This window comes from Poromitra crassiceps (assembly GCF_964638095.1).
Source record: "Poromitra crassiceps genome assembly, chromosome: 17".
Taxonomy (NCBI): Eukaryota; Metazoa; Chordata; class Actinopteri; order Beryciformes; family Melamphaidae; genus Poromitra; species Poromitra crassiceps.
In genome coordinates, this window is record NC_139635.1 from 9,873,428 (window position 1) to 9,898,644 (window position 25,217).

Below are 25,217 nucleotides of genomic sequence, written 5' to 3' on the forward strand. Positions count from 1 at the left end.
CTCAAGAACTTGGCTGGAATGGCATCCAAGCTTTACTATGATCCAGACTATTGAGTAGTTTGGTGACTGTTGGGATTGTAACTTGGGAGAGGGAGAACTGCTCCCCAATAATCCCTTTGAATTTATAGTACTGTTTCACTGCAGGTTCATCAAAGTCCTTTGTATTAGCAGGAAGCTTTTGCACTAAGTCACTTGCTATTGTTGTAACAAAAAAAGATTAAAACTGTGAGCAACTGTAGCCTTGTCAAAGCTTAGATAGCCATTAATAGTCAGGCCTATACTACCTTGTTTAATTTTGGGTTTATCCTTGGTCCCTAATAATCCAGGAGGGAGTTGGGAATGTGTAAATTATTAATGTGTAAAATAACTCATTGATTCCATCTGTTGTTTGTTCTTTCAGAAACTCGTGATGCTGCGTGTCAACGTCGACACAAATCCAAACTGATAAAGGAGCTTCAGTATCTGTTTGAGGGGATTGCTAAAACAGGCGCAAACCAAACACTTCTGAACAAGATCTTCACAATGCTTCACCTCACAATGGGAGAGAGTAGAGAGGTCAATTATGAACATGAAGTCAGACAGATTGAAGAAGCATCCTGGGAACGTGTGAGATCAGAAACAACACTTACATGTGAAGACATCTTTAAACCCTTACCTGGAAGAGTTGAACCAACCAGAGCAGTGATGACAATGGGAGTGGCTGGCATTGGGAAAACAGTCTTAACACAAAAGTTCACCCTGGACTGGGCTGAAGACAAAGCCAACGAGGATATCGAGTTCATATTTCTGTTCACTTTCCGAGAGCTGAATCTGCTGAAAGGGAAAAACTTCAGCTTGGTGGGACTTATTCATCTCTTCTTTCCTCTGATCAAAGAAGCAAGAATCTGCAGTTTTGACAAGTTCCAGGTTCTGTTCATCTTTGACGGTCTGGATGAGTGTCGACCTCCTCTAGACTTCCAGAATGAGATCGTGACTGATGTCACAGAGTCGACCTCAGTGGATGTGCTGCTGACAAACCTCATCAGGGGGAAACTGCTTCCCCTTGCTCGCCTCTGGATGACCACACGACCTGGAGCAGCCAATCAGATCCCTCCTGAGTGCTTTGACGTGGTGACAGAGGTGAGAGGCTTCACTGACCAACAGAAGGAAGAGTACTTCAAGAAGAGATTCAGTGATGTGAAGAAATTCACGGAAGAGCAGGCCAGCAGAATCATCTCCCACATCAAGGCTTCACGAACCATCCACATCATGTGTTACATCCCAGTCTTCTGCTGGATCACTGCTATGGTTCTGGAGTCTGTGTGGAAAACCAGTGAGATGGGAAGGATGCCCAAGACCCTGACTGAGATGTACATCCAATTCCTGGTGGTTCAGTCCAAACGGGGGAAAGTCAAGTATCATGGGAGGGACGAGACAGATGCACACTGGACTAAAGAGACCAGCAAGATGATTCTCTCTCTGGCAAAAGTGGCTTTTGAGCAACTGGAGAAAGGCAACCTGATCTTCTATGCAGCCGACCTGAGAGAGTGTGGCATTGATACCAGAGCAGCATCAGTGTACTCAGGAGTGTTCACACAGCTCTTTCAAGAGGAGGAGTGTGGGCTGTACCAGGACATGGTGTACTCTTTTGTCCATCTGACCATTCAGGAGTTTCTGGCTGCTGTCTACATGTTCCACTGTCACACAAACATGGATGAGAAGGTACTGGAGACATTCCTGGGGGAAGGTTTGGTTAGATCTGAAGACAGTGGACACTCTCTTGATGTCTTTCTGCAGACAGCCATGGACAAATCCCTGGAGAGTAAAAATGGCCACCTGGACCTCTTTGTCCGCTTCCTTCATGGCCTCTCACTAGAGTCCAGCCAGAAACCCTTACGAGGCTTGCTGGGTCAGACAGAGAGCAGACGAGACAGCATCCAGAGAGCCATCAGGAACCTGAAGGAGATGGCCATCTCCAATACCTCTCCTGACAGAAGCATCAACATCTTCCACTGTTTGATGGAGATGAACGATCGGTCGGTACATCAGGAGATCCTACAGTTCCTTAAGTCAGAAAACAGATCACGGGATACACTCTCTGAGATTCACTGCTCAGCTCTGGCCTACATGCTAGAGATGTCAGAGGAAGTTCTGGATGTGTTGGACCTGGAGGCCTACAACATATCAGAGGAGGGAGGACTGAGACTGATCCCAGCTGTGAGGAACTGCAGGAAGGCTCGGTTAGTCCTGATGTGATTGTGAATACCAACAGTGTAGATTTTTTCCCAAAGGGCCAAACTGTCTTACATAAAGTAACCGAAGAGCCGCACATTGGACATTATACACGCCAACACTCCTGCAGTTGAGTTTCTATGGGATCAAATAACATAATCATGATCCAATATAGGCAATATAGGCAATTGAGCGAGGGGGCTCCTTATTCCAAGCTTTGTCTGGGGGAAGGCCCACAGTCTCAGACTTTGAAACCCCACTGCCCGATACCATTTTCGATATGGGGGGGGAGGGGGGGGGGGGGGGGGGACAGACAGACAGACAGACACACATTTCTCCATAATCTAGGCCAGATGAAACAAATTAAAAACTTTGCTCTACAGCAGCTACCCCTGCTGTACTCATCAGCCTATCACAACACAGCATATTTCCCCTGCTCTAGTCATCAGAATGGAGCATATTAACCCTGCTCTAATCAACACAACAGATTAGCCCTGCTGTACTCATCAGCCTATCACAACACATCATATTTCCCCTGCTCTAGTCATCAGAACGGAGCATATTAACCCTGCTCTAATCAACACAACAGATTAGCCCTGCTCTAGTCATCAGCCTATAGCCACTTTTAAACACAGATCCCGCAATATTGACGTTCAGAAGGCCTGCAACCCCGGCAGTGTTGCCACAGAAATTGCTTTCACACAGAACCAAGCAGCCCGCCATATTGTAGCATCCACTCCTCCCAGATTGAAATGAGGCCTGAACCATGGGCGCTGAGTTAAAGTCTGACAAATTAAAATGATGCTGGTCACCAGGTCCGGTGAAAATAATCCCAATTTGAGTTGTAGCCTATTAAACTCGTCTCAAATTACATTTCCACGCAGCTCCTCCTATTAAGTAGCCTAAATTAATATTTTCATGTGTAGGTTATAGTGTAGGCTACTGTATGATGAATGAGACCACCAAATATCGCCTGCATGCGCAACAACTGTCAACAGTGCAGCTGGTCGTTAAGAAGATCAAAGAGAAAAGACGAGAGCTGACCCAAATATGCCGACAACGCGGAAACTGGTAATCCATTAAAGTTGCTGGTGAATTTGGTCACATTTTAAACACAGATTTGAGACAAAGAAGATACAGGCGAAGGACATCATAACCATTGATGAAACTGCGTTGTGGTTTGACATGTTTGGCTCGACGGGGGCACGGTGGCGCAGTGGTAGTGCTGTCGCCTCACAGCTAGAATGTCCTGGGTTCGATTCCCACCTGGGACGCTGTGAGCGCTGAAAGAGTGCGTGCCCGTCCGCATGTCCTCGAGTTCCCACCGCCCGGGTGGGGTCATCAAAAGGGCCCCCTGGGGGTTTCCTTCATTCAAAAACATGCAATATCCTGGTCGCTGAGGTGGTGCCTCCTCTGGTCGTTTGGGGCGCCTGTTCAGAGGGAGGGGAACTCGTTGGAATAGTGTGATCCACCCACGTGCTATGTCCTACCGGTGAAGCTTCCCCTGTCAGGTGAAAAGAAGCGGCTGGCTACTGCCCATGTCTCGGCGGAAGCATGGATCCAGTTTCAGCAGAGGGCAGAGGGTGGAGCAGCAACCAGGATAAATAAATTACATTTGCACTGGGGGATAAAAATTGGATAAAAGAAATCTGGGGGAAAAAAGGGAAAAAAAAGACATGCTCGACTCAACTACAGTGAAAGCGAGAGTGGCGGGGTTTGATTGATGCACTCTTTAAAGTGGAAATTCATTCCCCCGCAACACATTTAGGTTCTGAGCATTTTCTTTTAGTTTCTGATGATTTTTCTACATCAAATCCCTCAGGTTTGGTCCAATGATTTGTTTGAGAATTGTATAGATTTTTCCCCCCTGCCAGCATTCTCATCAATGTGCACAGCTCGGCAGCATGCAACAATTAAGCTGCCTTCACATGATGAGTGATCTTCTCTTCTCTCACCGTGAGGTAGAGAATTTTGCCTACTAATGTCAACATCGTTTGAGTATAAAATAGCCTAACCTACTTACTCATAAACTGTAGGTACGGAGCATTCTTCCTGGCGCCCCTGTTGCAGTCATGGATTGCATAGGCTACTTGTTTTTTACTTTCATTTAAACCTTTCCCCTTTGTATTGCTGTGTGAGGTGGTTTCCCCTGTAATTTACTTTAATGAGAGCTGAGCTTTGATCCGTCTTCCCGCGGGTACCCTTTCAGACAGACGTTGATTCGGGGCTATGACTACCTTCACCGGTGGAACGAAAGGCATAACAAAATGATCCACCACTCCGCATTTGTGACTTTCACACAGGAGGCAAGTCTTAATAATCCCACAAAATTCACAGCTTTCACAGACTGTGTGAAAGGGGCTTGAGAGAACACAGCAGTTTAACCCTGCTCTAGTCATCAGCCTATAGAGCAATTTGGAGTGGACGTCACAGGGTTATGTCACTGCAGTTGCGCATGCATCGTGGTACCAGAAAATCTGAGGGAACAAGTCAAACCGAAACTAGAGAGATCCCCGGAATAAGGGAAAAAGACGTCTTGTGCCGTATAGGCGCTGGGCTTTCCAACTAGGAATATGAAGATGTCCGGCACCGAACTTTGGCGATGTAGTTTGATCCAAGACCAATCCTGACAGCGAGTACTGGTCAGGAAACCTCACCCCATCGAAAGAGTTACAGTAGCTTATTTGTGTAAGATAACCTGTCTGTTGCTGGCAAACCTTTGAAATACGTGAAGGCATCCAGGTCTTCCATATTTCTATGACCGCTGAATCGCTAGCTGTCACTTTCTGCAACCAGTTCGGCTAGGCCCACAAAATGCATAATCACTGTTTGCAAACATATACGATGTCTTTAACAACACAGCAGATTACCCCTGGTTCAGTTTTATATTCCATTACTGAGCAGATCGGTTGTTTCTTGAGTTTCATTCTTTAGTCGAGTTCAACTTTTTATTGGTCTAATATCTATGAAAGATCCCTCTCGTCTTCTCCTGCCTTCAGCTCATGTGAGAAATATCAGAATTACAGAGAGTGACATGAACGAGCCGACAAACAGGAAAATATGACTTGGAAAGTTGTAATTTAATGTGGTAGGCTGTAAACCATAAAATGAACTAAACCCAAACAAAATCTGTGTCTAATGGTGTCAGGCGGAACTGTGTTACCAGAATTTGAACCAAACTGCCTCAATTATTGTAGTTATCATCATTAGTAGTAGTAGTTGTTGTAAATGCTTTATAAGTTTTACTTAGTCTCAGCTCTGTTTTGATATTTTACATTTGGCTAAATCTGTAAACAGAGTTTCCAACTTTGAACGCTCAGAGACCTCAGCTCTCAAGTCCTGGTCTCAGCTCTGAAGTCCATCTCCTCCTTTATCCTGTATTCAGATTGATGTACTGCAACTTGTCAGAGACTGACTGTGAAGTCGTGGCCTCAGCTCTGAAGTCCAACCCCTCCCATCTGACAGAGCTGGACCTGAGTCACAGCAACCTGATTCTGGAGCTGAGTGTGGATTCAGAATGGAAGCTGCATTCAGGAGTGAAGCTTCTTTCTGCTGGACTGGAGAGTCCACACTGCAGACTGGAGACTCTCAGGTCAGACATCATATTTAATAATGTGCTGATGAGATTTCAATATTGTACTTTGAGGGCATCTGAAGTTGTTCCATCTGAAATCAGACAGGATGTGGTTTTATAGAGGCTTAGATCTCATATGTTGCTCATGTTGTTTTCACCAGAGGTGGAAAGTGGAAAGAGTACTGATAAATCCTACTCAAGTACAAATAAATAGTGTTACTTTAGTGAAGATTAACTCAAGAAGTACAAGTTAATCAAAAGTAGCCTATTTAACACGTTCACTGCCAAGAACGAGTTGAGTCGTCAAACAGAATCCAACCGTTCACTGCCAACGACGAGTTGAGTCGTCAAAAAAAAAATATATTTTTTTTGACGGTGCTACGTGGATCAATGCCCCCTGCGTCTCCTATGGAGATATTGGAAGTATTGAATGTGTATAATCTATTTTACCGACCAGCTAGGTGGCGACGGTGCTCTCCCGACAGAGAGAAAGTCAACCAAAAGCAGCCGCCTCCCGCGGCTGCTTCCTCCATTCTCAAGGAAATGGCTTGGCGATTTTACAGTCATCAGTCACCAGACGGGGGATTGCAAATTTGCATAATAGATTATGGGTGAAACACACTTTGAAACGCCCGCAGAAAGGCCAGAATTGCACGCATCCCGAAAACCCAGAAACGAACGAGCCTCATTCTCATACTGTAGGCGGGGACGCTTTCGCGCTGCTGCGGTGGGGGGTTCCAGAAATGGACTGGGTGGGCAGCATAAAGCCTAGAGTCGCACGGGGCTTCATCGGGGCTCTCAAACCCAAGAGACGAGTGAGCCCTATCCACACTCGCTGCCAGGGAGGGAGGCTGCTCAAACTCGCTGCCAGGGAGGGAGGCTGCTCAAACTCGCAGCAGCAGCAGCAGCAGCAGAGCACTCGCTTGTGACAAACGCAGGCTGAAAGCCACTAGACACGCCCACGGAGGGAGGAGTTGAAGGAGAGGGCGTTCGGAACTATATTGTTTGGATGTCTGATCTCTCACTGATGCCAAAAATAAATGGTTAAAGTGACTGTTCTGCCTGTTTGATTGAATTTCACAAAACTGCGATTATCTCAGCTTTCACCCTCAGACGCTAAAACCATGCTGTACTCAACGGCTAATATCTACATAACTACTAACTCTACAAACTAACTCTTTTAGACAGAGAAAGCACACATTCTATTAGTACTTTTGTGAACTTTGTGTTCACAAACTCCAAGCAGAAAAGAATCCTCGGCTCTTGTAAAATGAGCCAGAATCCTCAAAAAACGGCTTGGCAGAAGCTACCTACAGCAAAAAAAAAACGGCTGGCAGTCAATGTGTTAAAAGTACTAGAGTAAAAGTACATTTGTGTTACTTTAAAAATGTTTTATTTATTTATTCATTTATTTATTTGCGGGACAACGCACATTAATGACCATTCTCCTTTATATAAAAGGGAGCAAGTGGGCAATGTTTGTTTCTATTTTTGCCCCACTGATGATGTCACAATGTCTATGACATCAGTGATGTCATCAGTGACATCATTATTGACCAAATCATCATTATTATGTTGTCATGCACTGATGTGATAGGCATTGTGACATCATCAGTGACAGTGATGTCACGAGTAATGCGAAGTTGGGCAATTGTGCACTGCACATGCCAATAGAGCAGGCGAGGCCACAGAGCAGCAGAGCTGCAGGTGAGGCAGCGTCATCAGTGCCAGCATTATTGACCAAAATCATCTTATGACATCGCTGATGATGTCAGGGGCACTGATGATGTCATAGGCATTGTGACATCATCAGTGACAGTGATGTCATCAGTGATGAGAATTTCAGCAATTGTGCACTTGTGCATGCCCACAGAGCAAGCGATTGTGCGCTGCGCATGCCAATAGAGCAGGCGAGGCCACGCAGCATCCGAGTTACGCACGAGGTTACGCATTTCAGTTGGCAGCGGAAGGACATCCCTGCAAGCTCTGCCATTGTCTCCGACCGGCTCCGACTGACCGGCTCCGCTCCCTGCGTGTCAAATCCCTCGATCTTAAGTTTTGTGTCGGGTTAGTTTAGTTGTTACACATCCCGGGTTGACCGATTCTGCCCTCCATTGACTTCCATTCAAAAGTGCTATATTTGGCCATTTTTCAAAAGTAATTTATTCCCTGATGTTAAGCATCCATCCTGGAGGGAAGGCTTCAAATTATAGTTTTTACTGTGTTTGAGTATTTCCCCCCAATTTGACCAGTTATGGCACAACAATAAATTTCATGCAGTTTACATGAAATGTAATGGGTTACATTTGATTACCTTAGAATACATTATTATGTGATTATACATATGATTAGAACACACTATTATGCGATAAGCTTCTAACTTTGATGGGTTCGAGGTTAGGGGGGGGCGACCGTACCAGTTCCGACACAACCCTGCAGTGTTCGCCAGTCTATTTTGATGACAAATAACCTTATTTTGGGCTCAACGTCCTAAAAATAAGTTGCTGGTGAAAACAGATGATGACGTCAGTGACAGACATTATGGTTGTCTAACGACTGATGTATGGTATTCAGATAATAATAATTACTGTATGAGTTACAGTGAATAGTTGGCATTAGCGTCTGGCATTAGCTAGCTGTTAGCCTGTGAATGTTAGTTACATGGCAGTAAAACGCCACTTAATGACCAGTTTGATATAACTGTCAAGCAGTTTGATTCACACTCTTTCCATAACTTTGATATATACTGGCTGGTTGTTGATATTTATAACAATATTGTGGCCTCTGGACAAACATTTTGCAGAGGTAGTCAGCCATACTCTTTCCGGTCTACCACCTAGACTGTGTTGGCCTGGAAGGAAGACAAAGATCTTATATTGAATGCAGGAGCGAGGCTCTTTTCCTTTTTTGGACAACAGCGCTACAGCCATGATGTTGCAGTGGAACAAAGTATAAGCCTTTGGTTCTAATATATGATCTTTGGCTCAAATGATGACGTGTGTTATTACAGCACGTGCTCATGTACGTTTTCATAGAACATCAATGGTGTACAGGTATGAAAAACTGACTGGAGGGGGGGGGCTTTAAGTGTTATGGTGGTGCTAGTCTCGCTTACCGGACTCTCCCAGCAAAGGGGCGAGGTGAGTCTGGCTGGGGACGCTTTCTATTGTGGACTAGAGGGGGGAAAAGCTGTTTACAGCCATCCACCGAACGTACCATGTGCAGGCTGCTTCATTGCATAATCCACATCAATCGTTTTCAGCGTGTAGCAATGAGCTAGCAACTAGCACTGCTGTTGTTATTGTTTCAAAGGCAGCGGCGCAGGCATTTGAGGTCAGCAGATTCGACACGTACAGCAGCAGGCATACAGATTCGACACGGGGGCTTGGAAAGGAAATCCAAATATGGTCGCAGCCGCAGTCACAGTGGGTCGGAGCCAATGCAGTGCTTGCAGGGAGCGAAATGGGATTTCCATCCGGCACCGACTGAAATGGTCGCCACCAATGAGAGAGGTAAAGGCTGCTTTATGCTCACCATGCCGTGAAGGGCGCGGGGGTGGAGCGAGGGCCGGGCGCGTCAAATGACGTAAATTTGTTGGGCGTGGTTATTCGCTACCTCCATAGGGCGGCCACCGTGTGCCTGATTTTTTTTCTCACAGCGCGACCTCCGCACAGCTTCTCTCCAAACATGGCCGCTTTCAAGCCACTGAGCCCTGAACACTGAGCTGTGTTTTCCCCACATTTCTTGACCCATGTGGTAGGCTATAAACTTTGATTTGCAACTGTTCGTTTTTAGTCATTTCACCAAGTAAATGTGTTGTGTTGAGAGCATGTTTGGGAGAGTTTAAAAGCAGCACAGAGTAGGCTATCAGGGCTGAGAACTGAAACGGCTTTCAGTAAAAACAAGTTTGGTGATTCATTCATGTGCTGATGTACGGTCGTTTGAGAGTGAAAGCGCACTCAGTAGGCTACTGCACATAATAACGTTTCATTGCAACTTTTCACGGGCTGTTCTCACTATTACCATTGTACAATACATGCTGATCACTTGGCTGATCACTTCTGAGTATAATAGCATCTGCCCCAGCGCAAGGTCTGCACGGTGACTCGCGGAGCTCCACCCCCACGGAGCTTGCTTGAGTATAATGAGCCCTTCAGTCCACCATGCTGCTTCCCCCCAATCAGACTATGGTGGTGCTAACTACCAACATGTTAGTTTGTGTAGCTTGTTAAATAAATGTCTACCTCCAGCCTAGCAAGGGTTAATTTAGGAACAAGTCGAGGTTAATTTAGGATCAAGTTATTGTTAAGTCAGGATTAAGTTCCCCATCCGACTCAGATTCTGCTTTTTACCATTACTGTCAGAGAAACTACCATCTGAAAATGGTGTCCAATGTTGTAAAAATTGGATTCTGAAATTTAACTAAACCTTGTGACAGCCTGGCTGCTTTCAGATGGAAAGACTCTATAAGGCTGACAGGATGCTGATCCACACTGACAAGATGCTGAAGTCCACTGGATTATGAAACACTCGATTGTTGTAAGCTTTCAGGGATATTTTATCTTATACCTGTAGCTATTTTGCTTTATTCTTTATTCAGATTGAGTGGCTGCAACTTGTCAGAGGCGTACATTGAAGTCCTGGGCTCAGCTCTAAAGTCCAACCTGTCATGTCTGAGAGAGCTGGACCTGAGTAACAACAACTTACAGGATTCTGGAGTGAAGCTGCTCTCTGCTGAGCTGGAGAGTCAACACTTCAGACTGGAGACTCTCAGGTAAAATCAGTTTACAGTTTTTCTCAGCTGATTTGACACATTTCTCCAAACTAAGGTCTGTTCTCTCAAAAAAGGATTCCTGAATCTGCAAAGGTCGCTGTGCAGGTTTTCCACAAGGATTTGAGTTTTATTGATCCAGCTTCGTATACACAGCACTGAAGCTCAGTGACAGAGAGGATCAATCATGCTCTGATATCTTGCTATTAGGTTACCACACCTCTCTCTGTTCCTCTCAGCCATAATTCAATGTCACATCTCCAGCTGCTTCGAAATAGAGCAGCTAGATATTAACCAGTGGGAATGTGACATCATCATCTCCCAGTTTTAACACCTGTCCTCTGGTTACCAGTTAGATAGATAATTCATATTAAAATGTCACTTAACACATTTAAAGCAGGCTAGTTTTGTTCCTGAATTACACTGTGAAGCGCTTAGTTCCCTGTGAGCTGAGGGCCAGCTGAGATCTTCAGGTCCTCCCAACTTTCCCTCAGACTCAACACTGAAAGTGGGTTCACTTTGAGGCTGCAGATTCACTATCATCTTTAAAACTCTGTAAAACACACATTTATTTACTTGCTTTTGTGCCATTTTGTGTAATCTGTTTGGTCCCTTCTTCATCTTCTTTCTCTATTTGTATTTATATTATTATTTAAATTATGTTGTTTTTAAAGTGTTTCCTAAGTTATACCCACTTTATGTATGTATGTATTTATTGCATGGCCTGTTGTGCAGCGTAACAGTGCATGCACCATTTGGTGGATTTATCCAGTTTTAACCAGTTTCCCTGTCAGTGTTAGTGCTCCATTCAGCTCAGTATACAGCACCATGCAAACACACTGGGACCTGCTCTAGACCAGGACCCTGTACTACGAAGCTAGTTTAACAGATCCGCGATAAGTCCCTTTGATCTGGTTTGACTGAACAGGATCAAAGCTATCTAGTTTAAGGATACTGATAACTGAAGCTGGGATCTGCCTGTGCACGCGCACGTTTTTCGCTCGTGCACGCGAAAGAGGTGCGCTAGCCAATCACATTATGAACAGCTGAGTTGATCCACGCCCACACCCATTTCCAGACCCATTTCCTCATTCAATGAATGAAAGCGCAGTGCATGATCAGAGTTTTAGCGGATATTTAATGTATCCGCGATTTAATGTCAGAATGAAAATCCGCGTTGGATAGTCTGCTGAAGGGCTGTCTAAAGCAGCAGCTTGTATTCACATCAGTCATTTGATTTACTTTGATCAGCGATTTCTGTCACCTACAGCAGCAACAAATGTAAATGTGTAATCTCAGTCTATACATTTCCACAATCTGTAAGCCTATTTAGACCATAGATTTAGAAACGCATGCCCAATGAATAATGATCTCTATCACTCATGTGTGTGGTTGCACTGATCGAATAATTCATATATAAAATAGCCTAGTATAAAGCCTAATAGCCTACTATAAAAGATAAAACTGCTGAACTGAATTGAGACGATGCGGGCATAGTTATCATTGATAAAAACTAGCCTATTTTTGCTCATATATTGGCATACAGCCTACAGGACACAGTTCCAGCTGAAAGATGCAAGAATAGCCTGCATATTTAGTATTGGGGCTATCCCATATCTATATTATATGTATAGGCTTTTCTGGCATGTAGGAGAATATCACCCTCACTCGATTTGAGGGTCCGTTCATGATATGCGCGCGGTGATTAATAGTGATAATATTTCTCCACGCATCGTTGAGCTGTTAAGACATAAAGTGGTAAGTAGGCTTAATTTAATTATGTAGCCTACAGAGCCACGAATGTTTTGCTTGTTCTATTCTCAGTTGACTGCAATCTATTTTTCATATGGTGATCTTATGAATGGTGAGTGACTCCAGAGAGCCGATTATATGGGTCTCTCATGGATTTTGATCTTATCCTCTGAAGCTAACCTGGTCGCGACCAGGTTAGCTTTGCAGCGTCAGTTGCCATGGTGATTGAAAGTTAACTTGCTTTGTAGTACGGCTAAACCAGGTTTAAACTCAAACTTACTCGGATAAGGCATTAAACTAGCTTCGTATTACAGGCTACAGGGCCTCATCAATACAGCCTGTCAGTAGAAATAATACAATACAGACATTAAATATAAGGGTTAGTTAACCTCATCAATACAGTCTGTCAGTAGAAATAATGCAATAAAACATTAATTATAAGGGTTAATTAACCTCATCAATACAGTCTGTCAGTAGAAATAATACAATAATGACATTAAATATAAGGTTAGTTAGCTTCATCAATACAGTCTGACAGTAGAAGTAATACAGTAATGACATTAAATATAAGGGTTAGTTAGCTTCATCAATACAGTCTGTCAGTAGAAATAATACATTATTGACATTAAATATAGTTAATGTCATCAATACAGTCTGTCAGTAGAAATAATACAATATTGACATTAAATATAAGAGTTAGTTAACCTCATCAATACAGTCTGTCAGGATAAATAATACATTATTGACATTAAATATAGTTAAGGTCATCAATACCGTCTGTCAGTAGAAATAATACAATAATGAGATTAAGTATAAGGTCAGTTAGCCTCAATGATACAGTCTGTCAGTAGAAATAATACAATAATGAGATTAAAGCCCCCCTCCAGTGTATTTTGTCATTTGTAAGATAGTTAATGTGTTGGTGAGTCATGACCTGGTCTGTTGATTAGCCACACTGTTAGCCACTGTATTCATTTTGTGCTCAAAGTCCAAAAAATAAGCTGTTGGTGAACGGTGATGAGGTCAGACATTATAGTGGTCTGAAGACTGACACATGATAGACAGATAATACAGTACAGTATACAGTAAATAGCCTCTGGCATTATAGCTAGCTGTTAGCTATGTTAGTCAATTAGCCTCATTATACAGTCTGTCAGTAGAAATAATACAATACTGACATAAAATATAAAATATATATAAGTATATAACAGAATAACATTTACACATGTCTTCTTGTCCTTCAGGCTGAGTGTCTGCCAGCTCTCAGAGAAAAGCTGTGAAGCTCTGGCCTCAGTTCTCAGCTCCCAGTCCTCTAGTCTGACAAAGCTGGACCTGAATAACAACGACCTACAAGATTTAGGGCTGACGATGCTCTCGGCTGGACTGGGGAGTCCACACTGTAGACTGGAGACTCTCAGGTCAGGATCACTGTTACTGTTCAACAGACCCAGGGCTTAAAATTCACTTTGTAAACTAGGGGGGAATTCCCCCCTTATGTTCTTCAGATAGGGGGGATTTATAGATTTTCGGGGGGATCTATAGACTTTAAGGGGGATTTTTTTCAGGCAATATAACCGACAAATACCTGCTTCTCCTGTCCAATAAGTGATAATACTGTAATTTCACATTTTTGTATTTAAAAAAGGAAGTAGTTTATGCACACCTGAGTCTAAATTACTATGGCTTTTGTCGTTTTTTCTGCAGACAAAGCCATAGGCTTTTGGTTCTATGAAAGCCTTTATTTTTTGTATTGAGTGATACACTCTACTAAAACACTAATATCATATTATCAGAAGTGTTGTTTTGTGTTCACAATAGTGATGTCAGTTAGATTTTGTAAGGTCAGAGCTATGGAATATTAACACGTTCACTGCCAATGACGTGTTTTTACGTCAAACAAAATCCAACGGTTGACTGCCAATGACGTGTTTTTACGTCAAAAAAATTGATTTTTTTTTTTTGACGGTGGGACGTTGATCTAACCCTTTTACGTCTCCTATACCAATATTGGAGGTATTGCATGTGTATAATCTATTTTACCGACCCACTGAGTGGCGACATGTCTCTCCAGAGTAGAAAGAGGCGAGCCAAAACTGGAGGGAAAAGCGCGAGGAAGCCGTTCTCATACTGTAAAATGGATGGCGAAAACGCTTTCACTTTCGCGCTGACGCACAGCGGTGGCAACGGTGGGGGGTTCCAAGAATAGACTGGATGCACACTTTGAAACACGCACCATAAATAAGCCCAGAATCGCAAGAGCTTCATCAGAGCTCTCAACCGAAACGAGCGAAACCCATCCAGCGAGCCCCATCCAGACTGCCAGGCAGCAGCCAGGCAGCAGCAACTCGTTTGTCACAGACCCGCTGCAGAGCCAAGGAGGGCGGAGGAGAATGCCCACGGAGGGAGGAGTTGGAAGCAGAGGGGGGTTTCCTGCTGTTATGGAGGAAATTACTGTTCAAAACTATTGTTTAGATGTCTGACGTCTTACTGATGCCAAAAATGAATGGTTAAAGTGACTGTTCTATCGAATTTCACAAAAAGCCGTTTATCTCAGAATAAATTTTCAGACGCTGAAACCATGCTGTATTCAACTGCTAATGCTTACATAACTACTAACTCTACAAACTAACTCTTTTAGACAGAGAAAGCACACATTCTATTAGTTCTTTTGAGATATTGTGTGTTCACAAAATCCTAACAGAAACGAATCCTCGGCTCTTGAAAGATGAGCCAAAATCCTAAAAAAAAAACCTTGGCAGAAGCTAACTACAGTATTGAAAAACGGCTGGCAGTGAATGTGTTAAATCATCCATCTTTGCTCACTACATCTGCCTTTCTTACTGTCATTTGGGGCACGGTGGCTCAGTGGTAGAGCTGTCACCTCGCAGTCAGAAGGTCCTGAGTTCGATTCTCGCCTGGGACACTGCGGGCGCTGTGGTTGTGTTCCCCCCATATCTTCAGTGCCTACTGCCCAGGTGGGGTATCTCGTCGTAAGGGCCTTTCTGTCTGTGTGGAGTTTGCATGTTCTCCCCGTGCTCCCCCAGGGGGGTTCCTCTGTACATAACCCCCCCCCCCCATTAAAAAAAACATGCAGAAGATCAGATCGTCATCGTCATCCGACCAGTGACGACAACATCCGAAGTCGGTCCCCGGGCGCTGTACGAGAAAGCGACCACTGCTCCTGGCCTGCCCCCCGGAGGAAAGGACAAAGCCAGGATGGGTTAAATGCAGAGGACAAATTTCACCGGCCACCGTCAGCATGTGTGTGTTGTGGCCGTCCGTGCATGTGTTGATGTGTAACCGTGTGACAATAAAAGACGGGCTTGTCCGTCTAAAATCGTGTTTTTTTTTTAATTACTGGCAACTAAACCTGTTCGAATTTTGCATTGGGGAGAGTTCTATTGAAGTGACTATAAACCATCTGTGTGTCATTTCACTTTAAATGCTTCCACCAAATTTTCATGGCTGCTTTATGAGAAATGTAATTTGAGTGGCGACAACAACGTTGACATCACTGGCACTCGGCATAAGGAGGATTAACGTTTTAACGTCCTAATAAAGAAAAAAACATTGCATGGATGCAACTGGGACGTATCCTCAGTGATGTACCCTGGGGTCATAGGATGTTTCGGGTCTCGCAACATCATACACCCTCGCCCAGGTGACCCAGCCGGGGCTGGCCAAGCCCCAACTTACGTCCCAGTAGCTACGCACGGTCAGCCCTCTAGGAAGGGTCGAAGGTGGTCACGTGGTCAGGGCCACTCAATCCGCTGCTCCGGAACTATTCTGCCGGGACCGGGGGAGGGGGAGGGCTCTGGTAGATAGAGGGACCGGGCTCTGTGGGTTGCCACCCGGCCGGGCTCCTCCCTCGTCTCTCCAGGTCTAGGACCTGTGCGCTGTACCAGACTCCCCCGCTCCAAACATCTCATTCCGAGGTGATGGCATCTTGGTGGATACCATGCAGTACCAGTACTTGGTGGCACTGCAGACTCCACTTGCGGCTTGAATGGCCCTCCTAAAAGGCCTCTCGTGGATTGTTGGGATTCTTCCTCACGAAAGACGCAGGCTGGGGAGCTAACCCATACTGCTACCCGGGTGCCGTCCCTGTTCCGGCTGTCAACTGACTCTCCAGTAGTCACTAGTCTTTCCTGGTTGTCACGTAGTCTATTCCTATGAGTCACTGGCTAAGCCAGGCTAACTAATAAAGAAAGAAACATCGCATGGATGCAACTGGGACGTCTCCTCAGTGATGTACCGTGGGGTCATAGGATGTTTCGTGTCTCGCAACATCATACACCCTCGCCCAGGTGACCCATCCGGGGCTGGCCAAGCCCCAACTTACGTCCCAGTAGCTACCCACGGTCAGCCCTCTAGGAAGGGTCGAAGGTGGTCACGTGGTCAGGGCCACTCAATCCGCTGCTCCGGAACTACTCTGCCGGGACCGGTGGAGGGGGAGGGCTCTGGTACGTAGAGGGACCGGGCTCGTGGGTTGCCACCCGGCCGGGCTCCTCCCTCCTTATCGATATCAAATTCTTCATCGTCAATAACGTAACACTAAACATCACTGACAGTGATGTTACTCTGTGTTGACGTTTCAACTAGAAGTGCCTTGTTGTTCGACTTGTCCTGTTTGTTTTTTCTGAGTGGGTCCCCCTTCTGAGGACGTAGTTTTCCTTTTTAGCCAGCGATCTATCATGTTTGCAAGCAGCTGTATCCACCGAGAAATCAGCAGAAGAGCGTTGATGTCGAGAGCGGACTGAGGGACGCGATATTTTTTCCCCCATGATGGCGAAGGCATGAAAAAAGAAAATGTCGAGAGAGTGCCAACATGTTGCTGGCTGTGGTGAATGCAGTGAGCGTGACTGAGGAAAAAAGTAAAAAAGTGGTCCGATTTGGAGATGGAGGGGAAAAAGGGGATTTGGTCTGATATTCAGAATGTCATGTGTATTAGGTATAACATTGCACCTTAAAAATCATGTATTAATCACTGTATTCACTTCTCAGTCAGCGGTGTGCCTCTCCTCTCCTCCTCTCGCTGCTGGAAATGCGCACAGACACAGGCAACCTGCCTGTGATTAACCATTGATTCTCTGCTTAATTTTTAACCGATTTCTGCCATTAAAAATTCTCTGTAATCTGTCGCCTGCTCGCTAATTATGTGCGTCAATATGTTCTTATCACCATTCAATCAAAGAGTACAACTTGAAGTGTAAGTCGCATTTTGACACTCACATGCATCCCATCGCGATCACGTCCATAACCTGACATCACCGACATGTTATTTGATAGCCTATTTCTTAATTATTTTTATTACATTGACATGCAGTTTTGTGGATAAAGCAGCAGCATCTCGCTACAAGTCCGAGAACACAGGAAATGATCCTCTATGTACTTTCATAGGCTATGGCGTATCAGCATGTTGTCTATTGGGCTAATTTTAAGAATGGATTTAAATCTGTTTTTGCAAATGAACTATTCATATAGACAGGAAATAAATACATACATACCGTAAATGACCATTAACAGCCCATTCATGACCACATGGATTTAAATCATTAATCACAAAGATAAAAAGAAGAAGATAAGATTCCAGTGTTGACTGGTAGAATAATGATTGTTCCAAGTTCTAAATATTTCCAATGACTTGAGGCTGAGAGAGGTGTGAACGGCAAAAAACAGACTCTATTGTCATGGGAGATATAATTCAAAACATATTTTTTACAACCCATAGGCTACATATCCTTCCCAAACACATTCACTGCAAACAACAATTATCTTCGCTTGTCACAACAGATGCAAAGCAATTTTCCAACAGGACAAATTAACTAACCAACAGAGGGGAACAGCGCACTTCAGTTGGACAGCAGTCTGACATTTCAGCTTTGGAATGTAGTTTGTGTAGGATAAGGTGCGCCTGTGCACACTTCTCACTGACTTCTCTTTGCCACTAAACCACTGGGGGCGCTGGAGTTAAAGAAGTGTCAGGGTTGGTGCAGATTATTTGCATAAGTTGTCTTGTTTACTTTTTAACCGTTTTGTTGTTTACATAACTACGTCTGTGTGGGATACCTTTGCAAGACGATATCATACTGGGTGGTGAAACACGGATTGGATAGAGTAGATAGTCACTGGACAGGTTAGTCATGGTTTTAGTAGGGATTCTACACAAGGTTTGATAGATGAGACCCCTGGAGGAGAATGGGGTGGAGGAGGGTTGCAGCAATCATACTGAAATAACAGCAGACTGTGTATGAGAAGAGAGCAGTATTTAAAGGTTGCCGCTAAGGCTGAGATTGGCTGAATGGGAAGATGTGGCCAAATGTGATTGGTTTAGAAAAATCACTAACGCTCCCCTAATCAGTTGAATGCAGGGCAGCTGAAAGGAGAGAGGGGAATGAGTTAGTGTGAAACAAACAAGGTCTTACTGGTCTGAAGTTTCACCTAAGCTTCATTTGAGACTAATTCACAGCAGATCGGCTTTGGAACTAATAAAGCAACAAAGACACATTTCGTTGTAGCCTAGACGTTCTTCCAACAATAATTATCGGCTATTATTATAGTGGTAAGTTGATGTGGAGTCGGCCTGGAAATTATTTGCTTGTTTGCTTTATTTTAGCTTTGCCACCCCAGTCGCGGTTTCCACTGTCTCCAAAATGTGCATGGATCAAAGTTAACGCACAGATGCGCACATTCTCCCATCCAGTTTGTTATAGATCACAACCTCTGTGTGGGAAGTGGTAGATGTGCTTCTTTCAGGCCCCATTTTGTTTGCTACGATTATTAAAGAGATTCTAGTAGAAATGCCTGGAAGATGAATGTAGTTGATTGGAGAATGCATAGATTCACTTTGACTAGTCATCTCCAATTTACTAATTGATTTGATAACATTAAAAAATTAAATTAAATTAACAGAAATTGCAATTGGATGCAAGGAGGAGATCCTCAAGTTCCAATAAACAATGGTGGTTATTATTAAAGGTGGCTCTGAATTAGTCATCAAATCAATTTCTGTACTAAGACTTTTAATATCTTTAAATATGTGAGGTGGGGCCCTTCCTCTGGATGAGATGACAAAATGGTAAATGTTTCTCATGCTAGTATAACCAGATAAAAGTATCAAAACACCTGGGGCCAGTTGCACCAACTGGTCTTACACTGGTCTTAAGCTAAGTTGGTCGTAACTTAACGACCTAACAGCTACGCCGGTTGCACCAAGACGGCTTAAGCCTTCTTTTCACTACGCCCAGGCGTAACTCCTACGCCTGGTCAGGAGGAGGCGTAGCGCCTGCCTGTAACAGAGATCTCTGTGTCTTATCAGCGGAGACCTTTTTGAGTCCTTACCGACATCGTCGTAACACAGCCAGTTCTCCGTCTTTTGAAGCATGATGTTAGATTACAACGAACTAGTTGTGTGGCTTAGCCTTCCCAAATGTTGCCGTTAATTTTTTAGAATTTAATACATAAAATTGGGAACGTTACATTCAATTTCATTCAGACTGTCTGTCTGGCTCAATCGCCGCCATTTTCCCCCCGGAGCGAGGGAGGGTGGGAGGAGTGTAGTGTAGTGACGCACTTACAGTAGTGGCTGATAGAGCGTAGTGGCACAGTGACCAGTTGGTGCAACCGGCCCCTGTTGTCAAACTCAGTCCACTGGTGTGGTTTAGTGCAGTCTATATGAATGGTTCTATTTATTTTTTACTATAGCACATATGCTACTGCCAATCAAATTATTATTATTTCTTATATATATATTTTTTTAAGTGAGCACCCACTGTAAATAATTAAGCTCCCCCAGCCACAATAGATCTCAACAGTCACGTGAGGTCTCCAACCCCAGACGAGCATTCCCCATTCATTTTCTCCATAGACAATAGAAGGGAAATCTGCACTACAAACTGCATCTGGTCTTGGTCAGTAGATTATATTCTGCCTTTCAAATAAATAAATCCATGTTGAAACTCATGGAATATTGATTTAACTGAAGCTACATCAAACTCTACAGTGAAGGAACTGATGAAATGTTGAATCCATCAATCTTTCCTAAATCTAGGTTTTATCACCCAGTATACATCAGTGAAGAAGATACAACAATGCAATATGCTGTGTGTGTGTGTGTGTGCGCGCGCGTGCTTCTCTGTGCCTGTGCATGTGTGCACAGGTGTGTCTATTTGTATGTGTGTATCTTTGTGTGTGTGTGTGTATGTATGTATGTGTGTGTGTGTGTGTGTGTGTGTGTGTGTGTGTGTGTGTGTGTGTGTGTGTGTGTGTGTGTGTCAAGTCAACTCAAGTTTATTTGTATAGCCCTATTCACAAGCATGTCTCAGAGGGCTTAACAGATAATATGTCTAAGTTTAGCTAAGCACTATCAATGAAGAGAATGGACAATATTTTATTAGAGAGGGAGAGAGGGGGAGAGAAGGGGAGGGAATGGGGGAAGGGAGAGAGAGGGGGGAGAGAACAGGGGAGGGAGGGGGAGAAGAGAGAGCAGAACACACTCTATAATGGGGCTGGGCGATACGGTAGAAATCAATATGATAGTCATAGGGGTCAGTCAATGGCTGGGTTTCCCAAAAGCTTCTTAGCGCTAAGAAGCTAATTTAACCCTTCTTAAGGCCCCCTTAAGAAGCAAACGCGTTTCCCAATTGCTTCTTTACGAAGGCATGCGTTTCCCAAAAGCTTCTTAGCGCTAAGAAGCTTCTTTGACCCTTCTTAAGGCTCCCGTAAGAAGCCAACGTGTTTCCCGATTGCTTCTTAGCCTAAAATTATCTTCCGTTAAGAAGGCTGCGTTTCCCAAAAGCTTCTTAGCGCTAAGATGATCTTTCGTTAAGAAGGTTTTGTAAGAAGGGTCTGGGGCATTCTTAACACCTTCTTAATGACAAAACACTGGCAGATCCAGCCGCGTCAGGCAAAAGGAGATACTTGTGTCCACTGTTCCTCTTGTGTTTTTCCCTTTTCCCTTTCTCTCATGCACCCTTTAGTGTTTAAAATTGGGGAACACTTGAAAATCTCCCCTGTATGTATGGTTACTTGTGTTTTAAATGTTTTACCGTAGGCTATATTCCTCTAATCAGAATGGATTCCTTTTATAATAAGAATGTTGTGGATTTATATAGCACCTTTCACAGAACCCAAGGTCGCTTAAATTCTGTAGTGTTTCTCGCAATTTTGTTGTATTTTGTGTATATAAAACAATTTGAACTGCAGTCCATGTCTGAAATAAATAATGTTTAATAGAAGAAGTTCTTGTTTAACATGACCACGATTAGGTTATTCTACAACAGTGTTTCTCAACCACTGGGTCGTGGCCCACTGGTGGGCTCAGAGTGCCATCTAATGGGCCGCAGAGGACCTCTCACATCGAGATGGTGGACAGCTCCAGTTAAGATGCTTCTTAAGAGCCTTCTCTTTTTTTTTTTCTTCTCTTCTGTTAAGAAGGCGTTTGGGAAACACTTCTTTGGAGCCTTCTTAACTCCTTAACTCATTGAGTGCCAGCCACTTTTGGAGAACGGACGCTCCCAGTGCCAGAGTTTTCAGAGCGTTTTCAGTGATTTCTCGAGGCCCACAGAATATTGTGTGATATTACTATGTAAACACCGAAGATGCACAAAGAACGAGCTGGCTCTATTGTATCATCAGCAAAAAAAGTTTATTGATACCATTTTCCGTTCTTTAGTTATGAGCCGGAGAAGATAGGTCGTTTTGAGCAAATACAGGCGTTTCAAATTATTAGCTGAGATATTCCGCCTTTTGTGAAATTAAGCATTTCAAGCACATTCACTGACTCTGAAGATAATATTTTCTGATGTAGTGACGTGGTGTAGTTGTGTGATGCCCTGCGTGCCCCACCCCCCTCTTCCCCCCTCAGCTGCAAACTCCTCCCCACACTAACACACAGCCTAACACGCACCCAGTCTATTTTCGGAGCCTCCGTTTTTGTGCGCCGGCTCCCAGCGCGACACGGAAGAGCCAAACCGGACTGCTGAGAATGCTTTGGCCCTTCGGCGTCGGGTGCTGCTTTTCTGGCGGCTAATCGTGTGGAGAAACTATACAGACAGACAGACAGAGACAGAGGGGCTCAGTTGTGGGCGCGGATTGACTGATGTTCGCAGCCAACGTCAGCTGCAGACAGAGCAATCTATATGGCTCTGGCTGCAGCATGCATCGGTTTCTCTTTGATCACGGCTTTTTCCTGCTGTTTTCCGGACCTTCCTCTAATCTGGAGAGCACTGTCGCCACCTAATGAGTCCGTAAAATAGGTTATACACCTTCAATAGCTCCCATATTTGTACAGGAGATGCCTGAGGCTTTGATCCACGTCCCACCGTCAAAAAACGCATTTGACGTCGATCGACGTCCTTGGCACTCTACGTCACTATTTACTTTGACGTCGATCGACGTCCTTGACACTCAATGAGTTAAGAAGCTTCTTAACTCCTTAAGAAGCTTCTTAACTCTTAACTCATTCACCGCCAATGACGTCTTTGACGTGTTATCAGAAATAGCCCTCCCCGCCAATGACGTGTTTGACGTGTTTTTGTTTTTATTACTGCAGGGCGTAGTTTAAACACTTCCCCAGCCTGTCACATGGTATCAGGTCCCTATCATCTAAGACAACACGTGAACAAACACATACCACAGCTGTTGTTTTGAAATTGAGCAGGAGGAAAAGCAGAAAACTGGTAACGCTTCCTTGTGCAGACAGGAGAAACGCCATTGAAACGCGCCTCGGCGCGCTGCACGAGCTGGAGTCGCCTTCCTCTGTGCCAGCCGGGAGAAAGTAATCAAGAGATGTGACAAAAGTTCAATGGACAAACCAAAGAGGATCCTGGAGCACTCGATTCACTGGAAAATTGCTTTATTCAATGACTAACGTTTCGACGCCTGCTGCGTCTTCATCAGAGTCAAACAGAGTCCTGTTTGACTCTGATGAAGACGCAGCAGGCGTCGAAACGTTAGTCATTGAATAAAGCAATTTTCCAGTGAATCGAGTGCTCCAGGATCCTCTTTGGTTTGTCCATTGAACTTTTGTCATAATACTGTCCTGTCCTGAGAGCACCGACCTCCTTTTGCGGAGGGGCTGACGCGCAAGAGACTCCTTTTGTATTAATCAAGAGATGTGTTTGATCATCGGAGGAATGAGGAAATGATCGATCAGTTTGCGAGGGCGGTGAGGACGTGTTAGCCGAGGGGAAAACGGGAACGATCAGATAGCAGGGGATATGACAGGGAGACATGGACGAGGAAGGGTGCAAAATAAACACACAACAGCAAGGCACAAGGCAGAAGCGGGAGTCAGAGCAGCCCGCTGTCCTTTCTCAAGAGCTATTCAGTTGGTTCATGTAATCGCTGGGCTGCGTGCCCTCCAGTGTTGCTCCTGGCCAATCCCAGCGCCACAGGGCGTGGTTATTGCTTATCATATGTGGGGTTAGAAATCTAAAAGGGGGATCGTGTGTGTGTGTGTGTGTGTGTGTGTCTGTCTGTCTGTCTGTCTGTCTGTCTGTCTGTCTGTCGGTGTGTCTGTCTGTCTGTCTGTCTGTCTGTCTGTCTGTCTGTCTGTCTGTCTGTCTGCACACTCACTCACACCGAGTAAACTGTATTGTTGAATGTAAAAAAAAAGCACTTCATGTGTATATATATATATATATATATTTTTTTTTTGTCATTTGTGTCCTAACGAATAATATTTACATGTCTGATGTCAATACAGTTCAAAATAAAAGAATTGAGAGCGAGTTCTGCATGAGATTGTGTGCATAAATACATAAATGCCATTTTCTGCAATTTCTTTTCTCAGAGAGACATTTTGGGGGAAAACAGGGTGTATATAAATGGCTATAAGTAGAGTACAGAACATGCTAAAAGCTCACTTTTTTTCCCCTGGTGAACCCAGAGACGTACATCTTCATTTTGAGGTATTGCAAATCACTCTGGTGCTAATAGATAATTTACTGTGGGTCTTGAAAGATGACCAACAATTATGAAAATCTTTGGCCTGTGCTAAATATTGGCAGTCCTAAACTGGCGGTGAATGAGTTAAGAAGCTTCTTTGTTGGGAAACTCAGCCAATATGGTTCATGTAATCAAAGTCACATTTAGTAATCCAAATACCATATTATAATATATGTACTTACCTGTGTGTGTGTGTGTGTGTGTGTGTGTGTGTGTGTGTGTGTGTGTGTGTGTGTGTGTGTGTGCGTGTGCAGGCTGTCAGGCTGTCTGCTCACAGGGGAAGGTTGTGCTTCTCTGGCCTCAGCTCTGAGCTCCAACCCCTCCCATCTGAGAGAGCTGGACCTGAGCTACAATCATCCAGGAGCCTCAGGAGTGTCGCTGCTCTTTGCTGGACTGGAGGATCCACACTGGAGACTGGACTCTCTCAGGTACGGAGAGACAAAATCTGCTCGAAGGCTGAGAGTCACACACATTTTCTCTGTAACACTGAGAAGAGGAGGAATATTAAAGAGGACATGAAACAATGAAAATAGACACTTACACAGAGCTTTGTGTATTAAGCCCGGGACATACTCCATGCGGGCAGTGAGAGGCGGAGCTCCGCAGACTGCGTGCGCACCCCACGCTGGGACAGACGGGGTCATACTCAGAGTGCTGCTCAGAGCACAGCTGTTTACATAGTACAGTGAATGACCCATGATAAAGTCAATGAAATGCAATTAAAAGTCAATGGAATGCCATTATGTTCAGTAGACTGCGGTTTCACTCTCAAACGATTGTATCAGCACATGAATAGAATCGCCAATCCTGTTTTTATTGAATGTAAATAGGCCTAGATCTGTCTCAACACAGCACATTACTTGAAATGACTAAAAACAAACAGTTAAAAATCAAAGTTTACCACATGGGTCAAGAAATGTGGTCAAAACATGGCTCAGTGTAGCCTACTTACTTCTTCAT

At 44.2% G+C, this 25,217-nt stretch overlaps 1 protein-coding gene across 1 annotated transcript in view; it reads left to right on the forward strand.

The window, feature by feature from the left end:
* Positions 1 to 1,446: 1,446 nt before the first annotated feature.
* Positions 1,447 to 25,217, forward strand: part of LOC310792193 (NLR family CARD domain-containing protein 3-like) — a gene marked incomplete at both ends in the record, with an annotated part of 60,636 nt that continues 36,865 nt past the window's right edge. Inside the window, 3 exons of the mRNA XM_083653922.1 lie at positions 1,447 to 2,219; positions 5,597 to 5,715; positions 10,409 to 10,559. Coding sequence (XP_083510048.1) covers positions 1,447 to 2,219; positions 5,597 to 5,715; positions 10,409 to 10,559 — 1,043 coding nt within the window. The remainder of the gene's footprint in view (positions 2,220 to 5,596; positions 5,716 to 10,408; positions 10,560 to 25,217) is intronic.